The sequence below is a fragment of the Spermophilus citellus genome (assembly GCF_964194105.1).
Source record: "Spermophilus citellus genome assembly, chromosome: 6".
In the NCBI taxonomy this organism is placed as follows: domain Eukaryota; kingdom Metazoa; phylum Chordata; class Mammalia; order Rodentia; family Sciuridae; genus Spermophilus; species Spermophilus citellus.
In genome coordinates, this window is record NC_138187.1 from 90,476,968 (window position 1) to 90,498,987 (window position 22,020).

The window sequence follows — 22,020 nt, forward strand, 5'->3', positions numbered from 1 at the left end:
GTCTGGCTGCAAAGGTATAGAAAAGAAACAATCTTTTAAATCTATTACTATTAAATGATAATCCAAAGGGATAGCTGTAGGAGAAAGAAGCCCTGGTTGCAAGTCTCCCACAGTCTCGATAACATGATTAACTGCCTCGAGATCTTGTAATAATCTCCAGTTGCCAGATTTTTTCTTGATTACAAAGATGGGTGTGTTCCAAGGACTGCGCGTGGGTTGTAAATGGCCAGCCTGAAGTTGTTCTTGAACTAGCATGTGGGATATTTTAAGTTTTTTCCCTGTTAAGAGCCTCTGACTAACCCAGATTGGCTCTTCTTTGAGCCAATTAATTTTTTCTGCTGTTCTCTGGGCCAGGATAAAGTCAGGGCCCTTACCAAAAAATCTGGCTGGGTGTGTTAATTAATCTCTGTTGGGAAGATTGGGTTATAGGCAAATACCCTTCTTGTAAATTTCCCTCAATTTCTCTAGGAGTAAATTTTTATTAAATCCCTCAGATGACATGATAGAATTTGGAGTTATTAATAACAAACCTAGGCTTCTTAGAATATTTCAGCCCCACAAATTTACTGGTAAGGTGTCGAAGACATGTCTTGAAAATCCTAGAGTTACTATCTTTATCTTCCCAGTGAAGATACTGAACACTTTGTTCAGGCTGAGGGGTCTGACCTATTCCCTCCAAGTTGGCAGGTGCAATATGTAAAGGCCAGCTCTTAGGCAAGAATCTACTAGCTAGAACAGATATCTATCAGCCCTAGTATCTACAATACCACGAAACTTATGATTGATTTTAAGATCCAGTAGAGGGCGCTCCTGCAGAGCTAATTGAGCCCAGTACTCTTGGTCTGGGGACCAGGAAGTTGAGCTCTCATCTGGGCGTCCTGGAGCAACAAGGCAGGAGTACCAGCTGCGTCTATACATCTCTTGAAAGAGAGCTGAGTGGAGTGGTCAGACTGCACAATAATCTCAATTTCATCTCTAAAATTTGAATCAATCACTCCTGGCAGCACCTGAATTCCCTTTGTAAAATTGTTTTGCCCCCAGATTAGGCCTGTGGTATTTGGCGGTAACAGCCCACAAACCCCAGTAGGGATCTGTTGTGGCCCCATTTTAGGCATTAGGATTACTCCCAAGGTTGGCTGTAAGGGTACTGACTCAGTTTGTTTATCTTGAGATGGTAGATTCTTCTTCACCTAATATTTGCCAAACATTATCAAAGTTGCAATAGTCTCAATATAATTGCGTGTAACAAAATAAAGAGCTGGGATTACATCTTACCTGAATTTATGGAAGCAAATTCATGTATAGAATATAGGAATAATTCACCTTCACCATGTTTATTCCAGCATATAGTTAAATTTCTCTCAATGGAGGGCTTGTTGGATATATTTTAGATACAAAAGTTTTCTTTAGAATTCATCATTTGAGAATACATGAGATTTTTATAAATTAAAATAATCTCTTTATATGATATGAATATTTACATATAGCCATAAGATTTTATTCCTGTTATAATCTAATCATTTCTCTTTTTCTGTGATTTATATTGTTTTTTTTTTTTTATTTCTCAACAAACCCTAGGACTCTATAGATAAGTAGAGCTCATCATGGAAGGTGGCTGAGGTTGTTAACTAGTGAGGTGTGATGGATGTGGGACAAAAGTATTATTCCCTGTGTCCAGGATATTCAGGTAGATCCTTGGGCACATGCTGCCATGTCCAAGTTGACCATCTGAGTCCAGGATCAGTTCAGAGAAATATTCTGATATTTGTCTGAGAAAGAAGAGAGATGGAGACAATGTCCAGGAATTGAAACTCAGGTAAACTCAGAGATACCATAATCCAAGTTTGTATTTCATGGGTTGGGATAGGCAGAATTTTGTCATAAATGGGAAAACAACAGTGAAGAATGAGTACCCTCAGTGAGGTTTGTGGCAATGAGGAACGCAGTTTGAAAGAAAGTTTATAGGACTTGTTTTCTGTCAGGAAATTCCTTCCTATTTAATTTTCATGGTTAGATGTTTTCATGTTGTATAAGTAAACACTTTGTTTTAGATTATAAAAGTGAAACACTAATTGTAGGGTTCTGAACAACATGCAGAAGATTTAGAAATCTCTCAGAATCCCACTTTTCAGAAAGACTTCTGGTGTATCTTGTGAAATAATGTTTCCAGACCTGTGATTCTGCGATCTTTGTAATGTTTTGAACAACCAATAAAAAAAAAAAATGTTTCCAGACCTGTCAGTCAATCACCCTTCACTAAGCAGCGTGATGTAGCATCTTTTATAGTTCACATTTCTCAGGATTACATACCATTCAACAACGAACATTTGATTAAAAGCCAAATGAGAACACTTATAAAATATATTGCCAATGAGAATGTTATAAAGGCTATTTTTTAATTTGTCCTAATTTATTGTACTGTGACTCTGTCATATACAACTAGTGAAAGGAGATTTTTTTTTCAGTTTTAACCTTTGATGCTTATTGTGAGGGTCAAAATTTAAAATGTGCTCAACAATCCTCTTAAATTCACTGTGTGTGCTTGCATGTGGGGAAAGAGTTCATTTTATCAAATAAAGTGTGATCAAGAAAGGGCTTCATCTCACAAAATCTAAACCACAAATAGGATTGTGTATAAGGCAGAGCTTTTCAATTTATGTAAGAGACACTTTTTCAAATTCTAAAAGTGGCAAAAAAGTCTAGGTGATTAAAAAGCACGTAGGAGATCAATGATAGTCCTGCTATGCAGAAAGAATAACTACTTACAGTTTGTAGTTGTCCTTTTTTATCATGCATCTTTTATGAACATATTATGTTGTGATTATAATATATTAAAACTCTTATTTCTCTCTGTAATAATTTTCATTGGTATTTATTCATGTTTGACTCTTATTTGCTTTAAATATTCTATTTCACCAGTGTACTAAAGTTTATACAACTATTCCAAAACTTATAATGATTTAAGATTCTTGTGGTATTTATCCTTTATGGATAATTTTGAACAAGGAAATAAATAACACAAAATGTCTTAATTTTGAATCTTACATATGGATTATTTTCTGATAGTAATCTAACAGGTGAAAGCTATAATAAGCTTCAGCCTCTGGTTGCCTAGAGTAAAAAGACTTCCCAAGGCTGTAATCATCTGTCTTCCACTGAGCAGAATGTCACAGTGAGTGCAGATGTTATTGCACACTTGTCAGGATTGCATCCGCTTGGGACTTGGTAGTCAAATTATGGAAAATTTTTACTAGTGAGAAAATTAAGAAGGCTAACTTTTTTATTTTAAACATTTGTTTATTTTTCTGAGACTCAAAAAATGGTTCATAATAATTTTTAAAAATTCCTTTGTGTTTGTGTGAATGACATATGATTCATCCACCATTTCTAATAATGTATGATAAAAAGGGCTTTATCATGACAAAAAACAACAAACAAACAATAACAAAATACCCCAGTACAAAAACCAAAGAACATGCAAAAACAACAACAATAAATTAAAAAAAAAAAAACCAGGGATGTGAGGTTTCCAGCTTAACAAATGGACAATAAGGATTCAATCTCTTATAATAACTCATGATACTATTGTAAGGGGAAAATTTATTAAAAACGAACACATTTTTATGACTATGTAGAAATCTGCTTGAAATTTTTTTTCCCATGTGAAAAATGTGAACTGGTTCCAGTCCTCCTCTCACACGCAGAATGTTACTTTAATCTCACTCTGCCTGAATAAGTTTGGCTAAATATGAGACAGCAAATAGATTTGTGTGTGAGTAACTCAGGGTTTGCAGCTCCAGCACATTCTCAGTGATTGAGGTCAGTGTTGCCAGGGAACTGAAAGGCAAGGGCCTCGGGCAGGGGGCAGGGGCATGATTCCCCCAACTCATAAGGCTCCTTTTCATTGGGACAATGATCCTTCCAGTCTGCCTTCCGCTGTGTAGCAATATTTAGAACTTCCTCCTAGTGCGGTTACATTAAGATGATTGGCTTCTAGATGTTATATAACCTGTTTGCTTATGTATGATTGGAGAATGTGCCCTCCATCAACTGTAACCACTTCCGCATTAAATGAGCTTGCTGGAGGTCAGCTGAAATCTGCCACCTGCCTGCTTTCGCCAGCTCCCAGTGTTTTGACTCCACGTGCCCCACACCCGCTGGGACTGAGATAGCTGAGTGACCCACGACAACAGATTTGGTTAATCATTAGACAAGCAGTTGGGACTGTGAATTCCATCTATTAACTTCTAAAGGCAGAAGGAGAAGCTTAGGCTGAGGAGTGACAGCAATGAATTCCAAACATCAGTTTGTGCAGCTCAGTGATGGTCACTTCATTCCTGGACTGGGCTTTGGCACCTATAAACCTCAAGAGGTAACAGTTGGGGGTTGTGTTGAGGGTTCAAAAAAATCAGACATATGATGAATGGAATCCAATCTGAGTGGTTAAGTTACTTGCTTCCTGTGTGACTATGGGGATTTCATGTGCTTCTGTTTCTTTAGGCTAAAACTACACCATGGACAGGAGGGAAAATGGTCAGACATTGCTCTGCATCATTGTCTGATGGTGTGGTCACCTATTGAGTATTCTGGGCACTGCTCCACCACATTTTAGTCTATTTACCAACTTGGTAAATTGATGAATGTCAGCAATTGGCTTGCACTGGGATTAATTTCTCTCTTCATTTCCATACTTTTGGAATTTTTTTTTTCCTTCCAAGAAGGCAAGATCCAGAGACATCTGTGTTGCTAAAGGTATTTGAGAAACATAGAATAAATGATGGGGAATACTTTTCACGGTGAGGAAGGCTTCAGCATCTCACAGAAAATGTTTGACCTTGGCTGAGTAGAGTTTTCATGTGCTCTCAACTGCAGTAAATTTAGCTGAATGTATAATATAAAACCCTGAGAAGTCGAACTGGAACTTAGGAAGTGTATTTGTCATTTTTGGGTCATTGTTCATGTGTGTTGTATTGACAAATTACAATCTAAAGTGGAGCAAGCCAAGTTCATTAGATTGGAACTAATTTTGTACTCTGGACACTTAATTGTGTGATATGAGATTAGTTCCTGAACTTTGAATGTAGCATTTTTTCTTCTGCATGACTTAAGGAAAAATCCAGAGAGCAATTGTAAGATACCTGGTTACATTGTAGGGCAAAGTGTCATGAAGGAGACCACTAGGACTTCAGCTGTAGTTCACGTGCTCTTACACCTGAGAAATAATGGCTAGTATTAGCAGTAGGTGGTAGGACTGAGTATTGCATTCAATTTGATTTCATGGAAAAAGAAAACTTCTGAAAATTGTCAAATAGAAAACAGCATGTTTGATTTGCCTTTTTGCTCTTGAACAAATGAACTTTCAAAACATCATCCAAATTTTGTAGATGATGCATTTTTTTCCATTTCACTCTTATTTTATCTTCCACAGAGAGTGAGCATTAAGGGCTGATGCTTATGTGAATTATCCCTTACAAGATGAGTATAATTTCTTCTCTGTCAGTCTATATCCTTAGAGTATATATTTTCTTTCAGGCCAGTGTTTAGTTCTGTCATACAGAGATACAGTTGTGGACCAGAGGTGACACAGCACATTGCTGTTTGTTCAAGAGCCTATTATCAATCTGGCCCCTGGTGGCCTCTGGAAACTTTGATTTTTCACTGTTTTATAACACACAAGGATTCCTGCTGTCCCTAAGTAGTCTAAACAGTGGTGCTTATTTACATATTCTGCAATCATGTTCAGAGTCCTGTTGTTCCAGGGCAGTGGCATGGATTGTCAAAAGACCAAAGAAAATACCTGGAGACTGCATACAAGGCACTAGTGCTTATTGAGGAGTCTTTATGGGGAGGGTCCAGCAGTGACGGGCTGACCCACAGCACCTGCCTCCCTCACACTGCTTTGCTAAGCAGGGCTTCCTCCTCCTCATGATATTTTGTCCTGTGAACCCTGGTGGGATGAGTGACACTTATCTTCTCCACAGTACCCTCAGTTCTATCCTAGTTACCACAAACAGAAGGCTTTTAACCCCAATTTTTTATTTGTTCTTTTTAGTTATACATCATAGTAGAGTGGATTTTGAGATATTGATACAAACATGGAGTATGTCGTATTCTAATTAGAATCCCAGTCTTTTAAATGGACATGATGTAGAGATTCTCTGTGGTGTATTCATATATGAACATACGAAAGTTTTTTGTGTGTGTGTGTGTTTATGTGTGGTGCTGGTGATCAAACCCAGGGCCTTGTGCATGTGAAGCAAGCACTCTACCAACTGAGCTATATCCCCAGCCTGAACATGTGAGAGTTACATCAGATTTATCCCACTGTATTTCCTATTCCCATTCCCACCTCCTTCTGTCAGAGAGATGATTCAACCTTTGGTTTTTGTGGGACTGCCTTATTTCACTTATCATGATAGTTTCCATTCATTAACTAGCAGATGTCATAAAGTCATTTTGCTTAATGACTGAGTTATATCCCTTTGTGTATGTCTTTTAGATTTTCGTTAACCATTTATTTGTTGAAGTGTACCTAGCTTAGCTATTGTGAATTCCACTGCTCTAAACATTGATGTGGATGCTTCACTGTAGTATGCTGATTTTAACTCCTTTAGATACATACAGAGAAATGGGATAACCCAGTCGAATTGTGGTTCCATTCCTATCGTTTTGGAAAATTTCCATACTGTGCTCCAGAATGGTTACATCAATTGCAATCACCAGCACTGTACAGTGTACCATCTTCTTTACATTCCCCCTCACCAACATTTATTGTCATTATATTCTTTTTCTTTTTTGGTACCAGGAATTGAACTCATATGAGTACTCAACCAACTGAGCCCAATTCCCACCCCTATTTTTTTTGTATTTTATTTACAGACAGGGTCTCCCTGAGTTGCTTAGTGCCTTTCCATTACTGAGGCTGGCTTTGAACTTGCCATCTTCCTGTCTCAACCTCCTGAAGCTAGGATGATAGTTGCACATCACTGCCTCAGCTGTTACTGTATTCTTTTTTTAAAAAAATATTTTTTAGTTTTAGAGGGACACAATATCTTTATTTATTTTTATGTGATGCTCACATGTGAGAGGCAAGTGCTCTACCACTGAGCTACAGCACCCACCCTGTTACTGTATTCTTTTTTTAAAGCTTTTAAATCAGCTTTATTGAGATATAATTCACAGTTTTCCCATTTAAAGTATATTCTTGATAGTTGCCTTTCTGAATGGAGTCAGTTGAAATCTCAGTGTAGTTTTAATTTGAATTTCTTTAATTTCTAGAGATGTTGAATGTTTTTTCATATACTTGTTGACTGTTTGTTCCTCCTGTTTGAGAGGTGTCTGTTTAATTCCTTTGCTCATTAATTTACTGGGTTTTACTTACTTTCTTTTCTTGGTGTAAGCTTTTTGATTTCTTTATATATTCTGGAAATTAATGCCTTTTCTACACTGTGGGTGGCAAAGGTTATCTCCAGTTCTGTAGAATCAAAGAGCGGTTTTATATGTTAGGCTGCAGAAGCAGTGACATCATCAACATTCACTTCCTTAATTTGCTTATTTCACCAGCATGCCAAGGAGCAACTGTCCTGGCATACAAGAAAAAAAGCATGTTTCCACAGGTAACATTACCTTGCCCTCATTTCCAATGTGCAGAAGAAAAAGTCAAGGTTCTTAGAGATAATAAATATCTGGGAGAAGAAGTCCAGGCTTGCTCTCATTATTTCATAATTTGGCTAGGATTTGGGGAACAGAAAGAGATATTCAGGGAAATAGTGTTTTACCTTTTCTTTAGGACCATATATTTGTATATGTATGAACCATGTATATGTATACACACACACACACACACACACATCCATCATTCTTTGAAAGATTGGAATTGTGTTGTGTCCTAGCATAGAGTGTCAATTTAACCAGAAAAAAAATCTCTTGATTCTACAGAATTGGAGATAACCTTTACCACCCACAGTGTAGATAAGACATTAATTTCAAGAATATAAAAAGAAATCAAAAAACTTAATGCCAAGAAAAGAAAGTAAGTAAAACCCAATAAATTAGTGGGCAAAGGAATTAAGCAGACACTTCTCAAATAAGAGGAACAAACAGTCAACAAGTATATGAAAATCTTAGAAAATTAGCTCAACATATTTTCTTGTAGGAAATATTTCCAAGTGGTTCAAAATTCACATTATTAGGAATTTAATATAATTTGTGTATCTTTATTTAGAGATGATTCATAGAACCTTGCATAATACTTTTTCTATAATCAATCTCATGCATTCTTTCCTGTATTAATTTTACTTAGTGATTTATCAAATAAATGATAACATGTCTATACCTGTATGCTGGGTTCTATGAATTCTCCCCGAAACTCAAGGAACTTGAGTCACTCCTAGGGTCCTCTGATGTGAGTGTAGTAGGATTTCTGTATCTGAAGGGGCTTGTGGAATGCCAGATTCTTGTATTAACTAGGAAATACCTAAAGTGATTCAGGGGCATTACCCCAAATACAGAACTAACACAAGACATGGGCAAAATTTGAGTTTCAGGAGGTCACTGTTTTGGCCCAAGATATTCAATTTTGTACTTTGGCTATTTCCTTAAGTATTATATAAGGAAAAATGGGCATTCAAAGTTCAAGGGACTAGCACCTTATCACATAATTAGGTAGTCTGAAGAAAACATTGGGATATAAAATTCCTTCCAGTATAGCAACCTGTCCTCTTTGCTCACTATGAGTTACCTCTCATAATATGACTCTCAAATACTTTTGGTTGTTCCTCTAGGTTCCTAATAGTAAGACAACAGAGGCCACCAAAATAGCTATAGAAGCTGGTTTCCGCCATATTGATTGTGCTTATGTATATCAAGTAGAAGAGGAGGTAGGACTGGCCGTTAGAAGCAAGATTGCAGATGGCACTGTGAAGAGAGAAGACATATTCTGTACTTCAAAGGTATTCTGTATACAGTGTAAGAGGCTTATAGGATGCCATGTTCTTGTATTAACTAGTGTAAAAATTATTTTAATGTGATATAAAGATGTGAAAATTATGTTGGGTTACCAGTTGTTGTAAAAAGTGATTATTTGTACAATGTGTATTTGCATAAAAAATACAGTATCAAAAACAGAAAGATTATGAATTCCTACTCACAGTCTACAAATTTATGACTTTAAAGTTCTTAACTTTTCTGATTCTCCAATCAATGGTATGATTTTGTATTAGTAGTGGAATCAGATAGAATTATGACCAGATTATGGATTCATTAGCTTCTGGTTGACTTTTTAAATTTTTCTGTTATGCTGAATATCATCTTTACATTCATTATTATCAAAGAACAATTTGTAGTAAATTGTTAGCTAAATTGTCTTGGTTATTAAAATGTTCAAAACGCATTCCTGGAATATAACAGAGGGAAACAGAGAAGGACTGAGGACACTAGCTCCTGCCTCCACATGCAGGGGTGTCTGATTTCCCAAGGACACAAGAATTCCTTCTCTGGCTCTCAATGTGTTTTCCTTCAGATCTTTAAATAAAAAATGCTAATTCTTATGTGTTGAATGGATGAGATAGTCTAGCTATCACTTTGTAATCTCTATGAACCTAATTTTTATCAAATAATGTTATTGTTTGATAAAAATTATATGTCTTCTATAGTTCCTTCCATAGTTCAATTGATTGACTAATAATAACCAAAATATAATCCAGTTTACATGAATAGATCAGATCAGTAGAAATCCAAGACCTGAAGAGAATATCTTCCCTGTGATCAACAGTTTCCAATGAATAGACAAATAAATGTCTCAATTTGAAGTTAAACAAATGTTTCAAATACTCATGATATTTTAATCCAGTATAATTTCCTTTCTTTAACATCTGTAGCTTTGGTCCACTTTTCTTCGACCAGAACTTGTCCAATCTTGTTTGGAAAGATCACTGAAAAAACTTCATCTTGATTATGTTGACCTCTACCTTATTCATTTCCCAGTAGCACTGAAGGTAGGCAATTTGCATCATCAAACCTATTTAATTCCAGCCATGACCATCATTATCATTGATGTTTGAATTAAGCTTCTGTGATAAATTAATATAAACAATTTAAACAAATTATAGAAGTCCTGACTATGGCTAGGTTTATGATTAGAAGGAATCCTCAGAAACATCTCTGTTTATTTATTCATTATGTCTGTATTGCTAGAGGTTTGCTTCGTTTTTGTCCTAGCCTTTCCCCTGGTGGTTCATATACCTTTGGGGTAGTTCAAGTTTCATGGTCATTAGTATTTGATAGGGATTCTTCATCTTCTTGCATCAATTCAAACTTGAATTGAAACTTCGATAACCATCTTTGCTACATATACACAACCTTAGATCCACATGTGTCCAGGTAGAAAGAGACCACTCTTTAGCCTGTGTCATCACTGAAATCCATCATTGCTGGAGATCAAGCCCATGCAACCAGTGAATTACCCAGTGAAAGAGAGACATTTCCCTAGGGGATTATATAGGGACAGGAAAAATAACATAAGCCAACTAGAAGACCCAATCCGGAGACCTGAGATTACTTTATTTAATTATATATGTGTATATATGTATGTGTGTATAAATATGTATGTAAATATAGAGATAATTTGATATAAGAGAATACACAAAGATAAGCACCTAAATGTACTTCTTACTCGTTCACATGTAAACACTTTCTAAATAGATGATATAGAACAATACTCCCTTTATTTCATGGAGGTTTAGTGTCCCATCCCTTAGATATACATTTTAATCCATGAGCATGAATTCTGCAAGATTGTTGTGATGATCACTTCTATTGCAGCCAGGGGAAGAGCTTTATCCACTAGATGAAAATGGAAAAATTATATGTGATTCAGTGGATCTCTGTGCCACATGGGAGGTGAGTGCCTGAAGGAGTGACCTCACAGGAGGCCCACAGGGTGACAATCACGTCATGCTTTCTCCTGAAATTGTGGGTCTAGAAATCATGTTTAAAAGAGGTTTAATGTTAGGGTGGCGGGGAGGAACGCATTCCTGGAATATAACAGAGGGAAACAGAGAAGGACTGAGGACACCAGCTCCTGCCTCCTCATGCAGGGGTGTCTGATTTCCCAAGGACACAGGAATTCTTTCTCTGGCTCTCAATACCTTTCCCTGTTATCTTTACCATTTTTCTATTGTTAATAATCAATTTGTAAGCTTTGTTGTCATTTCTGGACAGTGCTCCTCTTAAGGGTTCTACCTTGCCTTTATATTGACATAGTCCATTGTACAAATGCCTCTTCCCAACCCCTTCCTCCCAAGGTCATGGAGAAGTGCAAGGACGCAGGATTGGCCAAGTCCATTGGGGTGTCCAACTTTAACCGCAGGCAGCTGGAGATGATCCTGAATAAACCAGGCCTCAAGTATAAGCCTGTCTGCAACCAGGTGAGAGCCCTGAGCCTCTTCACCATCTCTTTTTCACTTCCTTGTTTCTGAACTGGTGCCAGGGGTCCATTGGTTCTGTCTGCCCTGTTCATTTGCCTTTGTGGAACAGAAGAGTGTAAAATTAGTGCCACTGTCTTGGAAGGTGTGGAGGATTCTCAATTGTATCTCTGCTGTGTGAAAATGAGGGAAAGATCTTAGTGTTCAGTTTATGGAGTCATCAGGTGATGTACATGTGACCAAGGAGGAAAGTGGTTGTTTATCTGACTTCAGGGGCAAGGTGAACTTCTCCTTGAGCAATGAAGGATGACCAGAGCCTGGATGGGTGAATGTGCTGTGGAGGGAATTGTGTGTCGGAAAGAAGGCCAGTACATAGAAATGGGCAGTGAGCAAGAAAAGACTGAAAATCAGAGAAGATCAGTGGTCAGGTTTTGTGTGGAGATTGGGTGCCCTTTCTCTCACCCATTTCAGCTTTCTGGACCCACAGGAACACTTAACAGGAAGAGTAAAGTAGAGCTTGTGAAAGTTAATGGACTAGAGGAAATTACTTGTGTATGGTGATACTAATGCTGGATGAAATCCACATCCAGGAACTATTAGATTCTTATACAGTTGGCCTTGTGCCTGAGAAATTCCAAATTTCTTTCTTCCATGCTTTCAGATATCAAGTCAACTGTGTAATCACATGTACCTTGTGCATGGTTCTGTGCTCTAATTTATTTTTGAAGACTTTCAGTCATGAAGTAATGGGTCTCTGATTGGAACACAGCTCATAAAATTTATAAATACATATATATATATATATATATATATATATATATATATATATATGACTCTCTATGTATATGAATGTCACATGTATATTTAGAGAAAGAGCAGTATAAATTTCTAATATAAATCATGAAAATTGAATGCATTTTGGTATTATTGTTACCCAAGTTTTTTATCAGGAAAATTTTCAAACATATAAAAAAATTGAGAGCATGATAACTGACATCCATGTTTTTCACCCTGTATCTAAAATTGTTCACTTTTGGATCACTGTGAAATGTTGATTCATGTGGGTATGTCTGCATACTTCTCTTTTGCTGAATATTTTGCTGAATCTCTTCAAAGTGCATTGTAGACTGGACTATTCACTTTTAGAGAGCTCAGAGAACATCTCCTAGGAATTAAGATGATTTATCACATACCTTATTTCCAATACTATATCCAATACTAAGTTTCTCACATGGTCTAAACCCAGTCTGTGTTCAAGTTTCTCATTGCTTTTCTGAAATATCTTTTATAGCTTTTCCCATTTTCCCAGATGTGACTTGGATTCACATGTTACTTTCTGTCATGTTTGTTAAGCTCTTTTAACATAGAATATTTGCCCAGTGCTTTTCCACATGACAATTCCCAGGGCTTTTTTTTTTGTTTGTTTGTTTCCAAACTGTCTTATTGTATCAGCTAACTCGTTATACATCCCCATTTTCAGTCAGTTAGGAGGTAGGCTTGAATCCCTTCTTATAGATCAAAGGCCTGCCGAAAAGCCAAGAGTGCTCCTCAGTTACTGGGTTTTGCATCACACTAGAACAACATCATACATGTTGCTCAGAGCAGCAGGCATGGGGTGATTAGGAAGCAAAAAGGTGAGACTCCCAAGATGGGCATGCCATCCCTCTCCTCTCTGTGAAGATTCGCTCTTCACAGAGAGGAGAGGGATGGCATGCCCATCTTGCTTTCCAGTTTTCTTGCGTGTACCATGGAAGTTTTTAGAGTTCTGCCCAGGTTCACCTCTTGAGTGTTGACTGACAATAGGGTTTCATCAGATTTACAAGTCTCCATTGTCACTGCCCTGTATAGGGGAGATGTTCAAGTCACAGTCACTTTGTCCCACACTGACTGGTTCAAATTGGAACTTGTTATTATAGATTATGTTAGGGGGAATTATTCTAAGCTCCCTGAGTTCTAGAATCTGGTTTTATTGCTTTTGATGAACAAATTCACCCAAATGCCATTTATAAAATACCCACGAATTTCTTTCAAAACTGTCATCATGAGTCTTTGTACAAATTCTTGATTGATGACACAATTTGAAATCCAATTTCATTTTTTAAAAAAAATCAGCTTCTTTTTATTGGCATTTTGTTTTCATATTAGCATTAGCATTTAGTAGAATGAGATACTTTCTATCTTGTCCACTGCAGGTAGAATGTCATGTTTATCACAACCAGAGGAAACTGCTGGACTTCTGCAAATCCAAAGACATTGTTCTGATTGCTTATAGTGCTCTGGGAACTCAACGAGAAAAACGATGGTAATGAGAACATCAGGGAGTTTACCTCAAATGCCATTGTTGATGAACTATTTATAGTCATAAGTATCAGATTTCAAAAGGTCACTCTCACTGACATTGGGAGAGGGGAGAATTTACATTTCTGGGAAGATCCCATAAGACACTGATGGTGCTGGCACAGGGACTGCATTTGGGGATCCCTGTTTAGAGTGGTCCAAAGAGACCTGAGTGTGTTTTTCAAGTAGGTGCAGTGGTGCTTGGTATAATCCCAGTGACTTGGAATGCTGAGGCAGGAAGACTGCAACCTTGAAGCTAGCCTCAGAAACTCAGTAAGATGCTATCTCAAAATAAAAATAAAAAAGGACTAGGATTATGTCTCTGTGGTAGAAAGCCTCTGGGTTCCATCCCCAGTAAACACGTCACCCCCTAAAGAGAAATACATGACTTGGCCTCAGGGCTTCAGCATCTCTGTGTTTCCTTCCAGGGTTGACCAGAGCTCCCCAGTTCTCTTGGATGATCCTGTTCTTGGTGCCTTGGCCAAAAAACACAAGCGATCCCCAGCCCTGATTGCCCTCCGCTACCAGCTGCAGCGAGGGGTTGTGGTTTTGGCCCAGAGTTTGAAGGAAAATGAAATAAAAGAGAACATTCAGGTAGAGAGGAGGGCTGTGGGAATGTGGGTTCTTATACAGTGTCCTTCACATGTGTGCTTCTTTGAAACTTGTAGGGATGTTATTGGGCCAAGTCAATATCCCCAGCATGTCCTCCACATGTAAGATTTCAGGTGCTTTCAGAAGTGAGTTCTCTTAATCTACAATGTGATAGGCAGTGTAGCCCCATAGAATGAGGGTTGCCTAAAGCACAGAGATTTGTTTTTCAGCATTGCTAGCCATGTATTGTGTAACCCTGCATGTTTTCTTTTTTATTTTCTGAAATGATAATTTGTATTGGATGATTTTTATTCTATGCATTCTGAGATTATGTTACATTTCTCCAAATCCTCCATATGTTTAGTACTTATGTATTTATTCATTGGAATTTTTTCACTTGTTAGCTTTCAGTTTGTGAACTGCCATTTAAACGGTTTGTTTATCTTTTCATTTTTATGTAATTTTTAAATTTATATATACAGCAGAATGCATTACAATTCTTATTACATATATAGAGCATAATTTTTCATATCTCTGGTTGTCTACATAGTATATTCACACCAATTGGTGTCTTCATACCTGTACTTTGGATAGTAATGATCATCACATTCCACCATCATTAATTACCCCATACCCCCTCTATCTTTTCATTTTCAAGTAGGAGAACTTTATGGAACTATTACTCAGAGCATTGGCAAAACAAACCACCTCCAATATTGAGGTTAATACAAAGAACATTTGTTTATCTCATGATTCTTTGGTTTGACTCTTTGCCTTGGCTCAGCCTGAACTCACTGAATATCTTCCAGCTACATTGGCTGCTCCTGTTCTGTAATGAACTCTCGTATGCATCTGCAGGACAGTGTGGTCTCTCTGCTTCAGTCCTGCTTGCTCTGTTCTCTGGGGTGACTGAGCTCCCTTCCATAGAACTTTACATCCACCAGTTGATGACGCAGGCTTCATTTCATCACATAGCATTGTCCCCAGGCAGTGAAAGCATCCCTGCAGAGCCTTCTTACGCCTAGGCTCAGAAAGGGCACATCACTGCTTTGGTCAAGTTCTAATGGCCAGGCAGTTAGAGTCCAGGCGATATTCTGGTGGTGAGGAAATAGACACAGTCTCTTAGTGAAAGAAGCTGCAAATTGACATAGGAGAGTTTAGAGACTGGGAGATGTGAGTTATTGGAAGGAGCATTTTGGCAAACAATTGACCACATTAATATTTTCCACATATTCCTTTTCAGATGCACATGTATTTGTTGAAATATATTCTCTCAAATTCTGCTTGGGCTTCTATTCTCCTTTTGGTATATTTTCATGAAAAAAGTTCCTTCTCTTATGGTTGTTTTCATGCCTTGACTTTGTGGCTGATGAATATCATGTTTTTTTCTTCTACTGGGGACTCAACAGAATTAGATTAAATATGTTTACGAAAGTCTCACATTCAATTCAACTGCAGAGGTTTTTTTAACATTATGTGAAATAAAAATCCAAATACACACACAATTTTTAAATGACTAGCTAAACTTTCCAGAAACAGGAATTTCTTTTCTGACTACTTTTCTGTTATAAAGAATATAGAATCACCTTACCAATCTCTATGTAGATTGTCTTTGTTTGCTTGATATTTCATTGGAACTCTCAATAAATTCAGAGAATCTACTGTTGGAATTATTAAAGAATATACTCCATGATTGTGATATGAGTTTCCCAGTGTTTAGCTAGTCTTTAAATATATTGCAATAAACTGATTCATGAAGACATTTGTATAAATTCCGATAGGTTTATTCATACAGGAATGACACTTTTGATGATCTTTAAATAACATCCATTTTCATTTTGAGACTTTCCAAATGTTCAGAAAAGTTCAAAGAAGGATGCAGAGAAAGTTATTTATCTAATTCCTCAATTGTTAAACAATCAACATTTTACTCTCTCACCATTTCTTAAGGAAATTACCAAGATTTAAGTACCCATATGTTCAAGTATGTTAGCAATTCATGAAAACTGTTTCCATATTTTAAATGCCCCAAATTTAGACAAGGTGATTTTTAGAACTAAATTTTTTTTGCATTTTGAAGAGCATATAATTAATACTTTAACAACAATTCCTGACTTAAAAATGTTGAAGACAGTCATTATCAGAGTTTTTACTCTCCACTTATAGGACATAGAAATCAAACTGTATCCTTGAAAACTATTAAATTATCTTACGTATTTCAAGTTGTTGCCTCTAGATTTCTCTGGGTCTTTTCAATGCATGACACTGTAATCTTGGAGTAACATTAGTTTATTTTTCTATACCTTTTTTTGAGGTTTGTATTTGTCTGTAGTTGTATTTGTCTGTAGTTCCTATGCAATATATCTCAGAGTGATTTTTTAAAAATTTCACCAGATGTTTATTCATCATAACTATGTTTTTCTTGATGTGTTTAATAACTTTTGGAAACTTGTCACATATTTTAAATGTTTCTGCAACAATCTGATTTCATTGGATTTCCACGATTGCCAATATGCAGTCTACATAGGCTAAAAATTCTCTACTTGTGTGATAGGTTTTTGACTTTGCATTGACTGAAGAAGACATGAAAGTCCTAGATGGCCTGAACAGAAATTTTCGATATGTTACCTTTAATCTGTAAGTAACTTTGATAGACATGTGGCCTTTGTTTATTTTCAAGTTTTTCCCTCATTTTCAGTGCAGTTTTGATCAGAACCCAGACACTGCAGTTGTTTGTCTTTGAGCCTGTTGGGAGGACATTTAGTTTTGAATTAAAAACTGTAGGCATCTCAATGCAGAGGATAAAGTAGTTTTTGAGAGGAGAGAATCAAAAGAAAGGGAAGAGTGTGCAGAAAAACTCCCTGTTGAACAGAATTGATAATCACAAGAAATCTTTACTCTTTTTTTGGGTGCTTTATGGTAATAGAATCTGGCATTGAACACACATTAAAAGTGAGGATAAACAAGTAATATATGTCCCTTCGGCTTGTTGGAATTTCATTTCACAATAGTAATAAATGAGAAGATGTTTGAAAGGGGATTAGACAATCCATGATTACATGTGCTTAACACTGGCAGGTATATTATTATCATTACTAATATTTTTGTTAATATAGATATAAATGAATGTTGAAGTAGGAACATAATGTCAAGAGACAGTGGTAAGAAATTGGTAATTCCTGATACTTATTAAACATTTCCAGAAGTGATGATTTTCTGTTGTATTGTTACTAAAGGATAGAGATATTAATAGAATATGGTGAGCTCCTGGGATTTGCAAGTCTATCTTATAAACAACATTCTTTCCACATCTGAATCTAGCACCATGCTGTGTGTGATGCATGGTGAGAAAATAATTAATGATTTAGTGAAATGGAAGAGAGATGGCTAGCTATATACTGTACACCTAAAATATTTTCTGTATTGGTCAATATCTGAACTTGTCCTTATAGTAAAGATGGCAGAGATGGATGTGTCATCCTCCACAAAGTAAGTAAATAAATGTGGTACTGTTTCTGCTTTCTCTAATAATTTGAAATAAGAAAGGAATTTTTTATTTGCTAGATTGACCAATAGAGCTAAGGAAGATGAATATGAGTGAATTCTTATCTCTGTGAGTTCTTTGTGTTCCGTTCTCAGCAAGGGAGTAGAACTTGAACAATTCAGTTATAACTAAAATATCATTTCCTATATGGCAATGTTTATCAAAGTAGAAATGGCAGATCCTACAACCACTCAGGAAATATAATGGAGCTCAGTAGGTATCACTTCTTTACCTCTATAGAAATGGAGTCACTGAGTTTATGCTATATATTTTTCTTTCTCATTTCAGTATGGCTGACGATCCAAATTATCCATTTGCTGATGAATATTAACATGGACGCTTTTGTCATAACTTCGACTAGTAACCTCACTTTGATTGTGAGGCGGGAGTTGGCTCAGATGCTCCTGATTGACATATCACTTCTGTTGTTAATCCATAATTCTTAGCAACTCATATTCTACCAAAGCAAAGTTCACCAGTCCAGTAAAGAAAGCACTACTTTTTCAGCAATTTTTGAAATTAAAAAAATAAAATTGTTTACCTTAAGACTCTTACCTTCCACTGTCTCTGTTACATTTATGTTTTGTTTCAATTTGACTCATGAACAAAAACTAACCTGGCTACCAGACTGTAAGCACAGTTGGTTGTGCTAACATGTTTCCGGGTGAGAATAGATAGGGGTTCTCAGACTCTAGGGAAATAGCAATTAATGTTTATTAGTCAATGATTCTCTAGCCTATGGAGTAACAAGAAAATATTTTGCATGTAGATTATGGTTTTTAGTCAACAAGATGAAGCACACATGGCAAGCGCGAGCAGCAGGCCAGGGGCTCCCATCCAGCAACTCAAGGACCAGAGCTCCTGGAATCTGAGGAATGAGGTTTTCCTTCCAGGTGGTTGTCAAAGAGATGAGAGGGGATCTGGCTTGTCTGAGCACAAGGGGTCAGATGTGTGAGGTTTGAAGAGGGCAGAGTTGAGTACTTCTCTGCTTGGGAAATATGTTTGGAAAAAAATTCTTTTTGGTGCATTATAATGAGACATGACAGCAAGATTCATGATGCCAAATTTATGCATGCTCATAACCTGGATCAAGCTCATTCCTGAATAGCTTCCTTGTCCTCCTCCTTCTCATCTACTTGCTCTACATTCCTGATCTTTCTTTTATTATTGTCATTTTAATGACTGTGATATATATATATGTACATGTAATCTATGAGAATGATTTGATTTATTGGTTGACCGTGGTGTGTTTGTACATGAAAATAGCATAATAAGTAGATTTCATTCCACAGTTTCCTCCTCATGCCTTTCTTTTTCCTTCCCTCCTTCCTCTTTTTTTCCCTTCCTCTACTCTGCCAGGCTTCCTTCTACCAAATATTGTTTTCATAATTGTATTCTGAAGACAAAAAGGAACTTTTGGCATGTTTTATCTAATGCTATAGCTGGAATCATGATTAATATTAAAAAGAAACAAAACACTGAAACAACCTTAATTACAGTATGTTTGAAAATATTCATGTCAGTTAGGATGCATTTATAGAAAGGAAACCCGTAAATCACTTGGAAATTTAGAATATAGAGTGATGTCAGAAAATGTTGACAAGAAAAGCTCCAGTTTCTCCCACGGAAACTTCAAGAAACTATTGGAGTGTGGTGAATTAACACAATATAGATTTGTAAAAAATCAGTTGTCTGAAGCACCAGTGAAATCATGCAGTGAAGAAAAACAGGATTCCAAGTAGACAATTTCAGTGTGTTTTTGTCCACCATTGCCAAAGCTGCCTTGCACAGTGTGGTCTTGTTCTGTGGGTGGTGTCAACAGAGCTATCAATTTCCTTCCTCAAAGCAAGGTTAAGTGCACTGAAAGTCACGGCATCTTATCTGGTCATAACATTTGGAAGATACCTGGTAACAAGGCTGTGCTTATCACCTCTAGAACACCTTGCTTCATCCTCCCGGCCAGGCAGGCAGCTTACCCTCTTAGATAGTTGCTGAAATTAGATGACAGGCTTCAGCAGATCAGAGAGGCAGCTTGATACTCATAGTCCAGCAAACACCAGAGTTCATGGCACATTACATGCAAAAAATAAATTATAAGGTACATAAAAATGGCATCACTTTTGTTAGGTGTCATTTTTATGACCTTAGAAAATGTTTGCCAGATAATTTTAGTGTATCATAGAAAATAGAATAATTTTCATTTCTTTTTTATTCATTTTTAATTGAAAATAATTAAGATAACCACCAGCAGTCTTTTCCAGTGCATGGAAAACCAACCATGACTCAGGAAGAGTGGAGGAGAAAATTGAGGCCCTTTGCAACATTGAAGCAGATTCTGCACAAATCATGCTTAGCCCTTAGAAACCACTGGGATTATGCTCTCCAGGGTGATTGAGCAGTTTTCAGAGATTCTGAATGGTCTTGCATGTAGGCAAAATGCACTGAGGGCAGGGTTTTCAGGGAGAAATTTTATCTTCAGTGTTGCTTTTGTTTGGCTACAATAAGGCCAAAAAAAAAAAAAACCTCATAAAAATATCAAATTGGCTTAATCCCATAGAGATGTTTATTTCCATAACAGAAACAGAGAAGGAATGAGCTCTGGATATTGTCCACATGAATCTAGAAATTCTCCATCTACTCCTGGCTCTTCCCTCTTCTGTGTGTTGACATCACCTAAATAGCACAATATCCTGTTTAGGATGAGCAGTCAACTCATAAAACAGAGGGATAATTGTAGAGCAGCTCCCAGCAGAATTCTTCTCATGTGGCATTTACTAGGACTGGGTACAGTCTTTTTTCATGACCTCACGCCAATGAGTGACCCAAGGAAATAATCTGGAAGAAAAGGGATATTGGGAGACAACCATCTCAGTCACTGAAATCATAATGAATATTCAATGATTTCTTAACATTCGGTACATTCAGTGTGATTCCTGTCTTGCCTAGACTTTGACCTGCTGGGCAAACTTAAAACCCTATAATATTGCAAGTATCATTTTACACCAAATGAGTATGAGTCTTTGGTGTCGAGACTCAGTTTTAAGAAATGGGTCATTGTATATAGAAGAAGAGCAATAAGTTCTCAGTATAGAAATGTTTCTCCTAGATAGTGGGTACAAGGACAGACAAAGAGGTGAAAATGACAGGCCCCACTCAGCATCAGGTCTGTTAGAGGAGAAATGTGGAGACAATAAAAGGAGTGTGACTAACTTTCATTTCCTCTTTTGTTTAATACAATGTGAATACATCAGCTTGTATGTGAACTTAACTGAGGAAAGAAGAGAGACCCAGTGACTGCAGCTCTGGTGGATCAGGAATTTGATGCATAGAGATGTAGTAGAAGCCACAGAGCAAGAGGTCTGCTTATGGGATGGGTAAAGTTAAGATTTCATCTTACGTACCTCAAGTATAGTCTAGATATCTGTAGAAATTCTGTTGAGTTCAAAATGCCAAAAAAAAAAAAACAACCCAAACTGGAGAGCTTCCATTATTTCTTCTGCATGAAGAATAACAGGTGATGGCAACATCACTTTGGCAGAAATTAAACTAAGGCAATGAAAAGAGTGTACCAAGAAGTGGTATCACGGTCTTTGCTCTAATCTTTATAATTGCTTATAATAAAATAAAGGAGTGGGTAAGATAACAGAGTTAAGAATATAGCAGCCTTAAAGGACCACATTTTAGAAGTGCTATTGCCCCTTGGTATCTGAGATGGAAATTTGGAGTTTCTGGGCTTTGTGATATAGTTATTCAAGGTCTCTAAAAGCAGAAACATCTCAAATAAATGACATAGTACTATATTTTTCTAAAATACTTATATATCATAACAATATTCCTAATAGAATGATTGGGAAATTATTAGTTTCCCCAAAGTAGTGAGGAGCATCAATTTCCTCAAATTTTAACACAAGTTGAGTTGAATTTCCTATTTTTTACAACTGAAAGGATCCTAACCTGGCATTTTTCAGTACTACAATGTTCAGCACTCTATGTAACAGTAAAAGCAACTTGTGCCTTTTTTGTTATTGATCTGTGTAACGTCAGCACATGGTTCTCACCTAGGTTAATAAGCCTTCATAAATACAATATTTTTATTGTTGGATTCATAAGTTTACGATAGAAAAT

General features: G+C 36.8%; 1 protein-coding gene across 1 annotated transcript; it reads left to right on the top strand.

Annotated features, from left to right (window-relative positions):
• The first annotated feature begins 4,081 nt into the window (after nt 1-4,081).
• LOC308650998 (aldo-keto reductase family 1 member C1-like) lies at nt 4,082-18,449 on the top strand. The gene is made up of 9 exons (XM_081297629.1): nt 4,082-4,372; nt 8,784-8,951; nt 9,879-9,995; nt 10,822-10,899; nt 11,304-11,426; nt 13,616-13,725; nt 14,189-14,354; nt 16,906-16,988; nt 18,184-18,449. Exons 1-9 carry the CDS (start codon nt 4,289-4,291, stop codon nt 18,224-18,226), a joined length of 972 nt encoding a protein of 323 aa, XP_081153755.1. The 5' UTR covers nt 4,082-4,288; the 3' UTR covers nt 18,227-18,449.
• Nucleotides 18,450-22,020: the final 3,571 nt, after the last annotated feature.

Excerpts from the sequence above, each read along its gene's own strand:
- LOC308650998 (XM_081297629.1), top strand. The coding sequence starts at position 4,289 with ATGAATTCCAAACATCAGTTTGTGCAGCTCAGTGATGGTCACTTCATT. Across the intron at positions 11,427-13,615 it reads ATAAGCCTGTCTGCAACCAG|GTAGAATGTCATGTTTATCA; the intron begins GTGAGAGCCCTG and ends TGTCCACTGCAG. Across the intron at positions 16,989-18,183 it reads CGATATGTTACCTTTAATCT|TATGGCTGACGATCCAAATT; the intron begins GTAAGTAACTTT and ends TTCTCATTTCAG.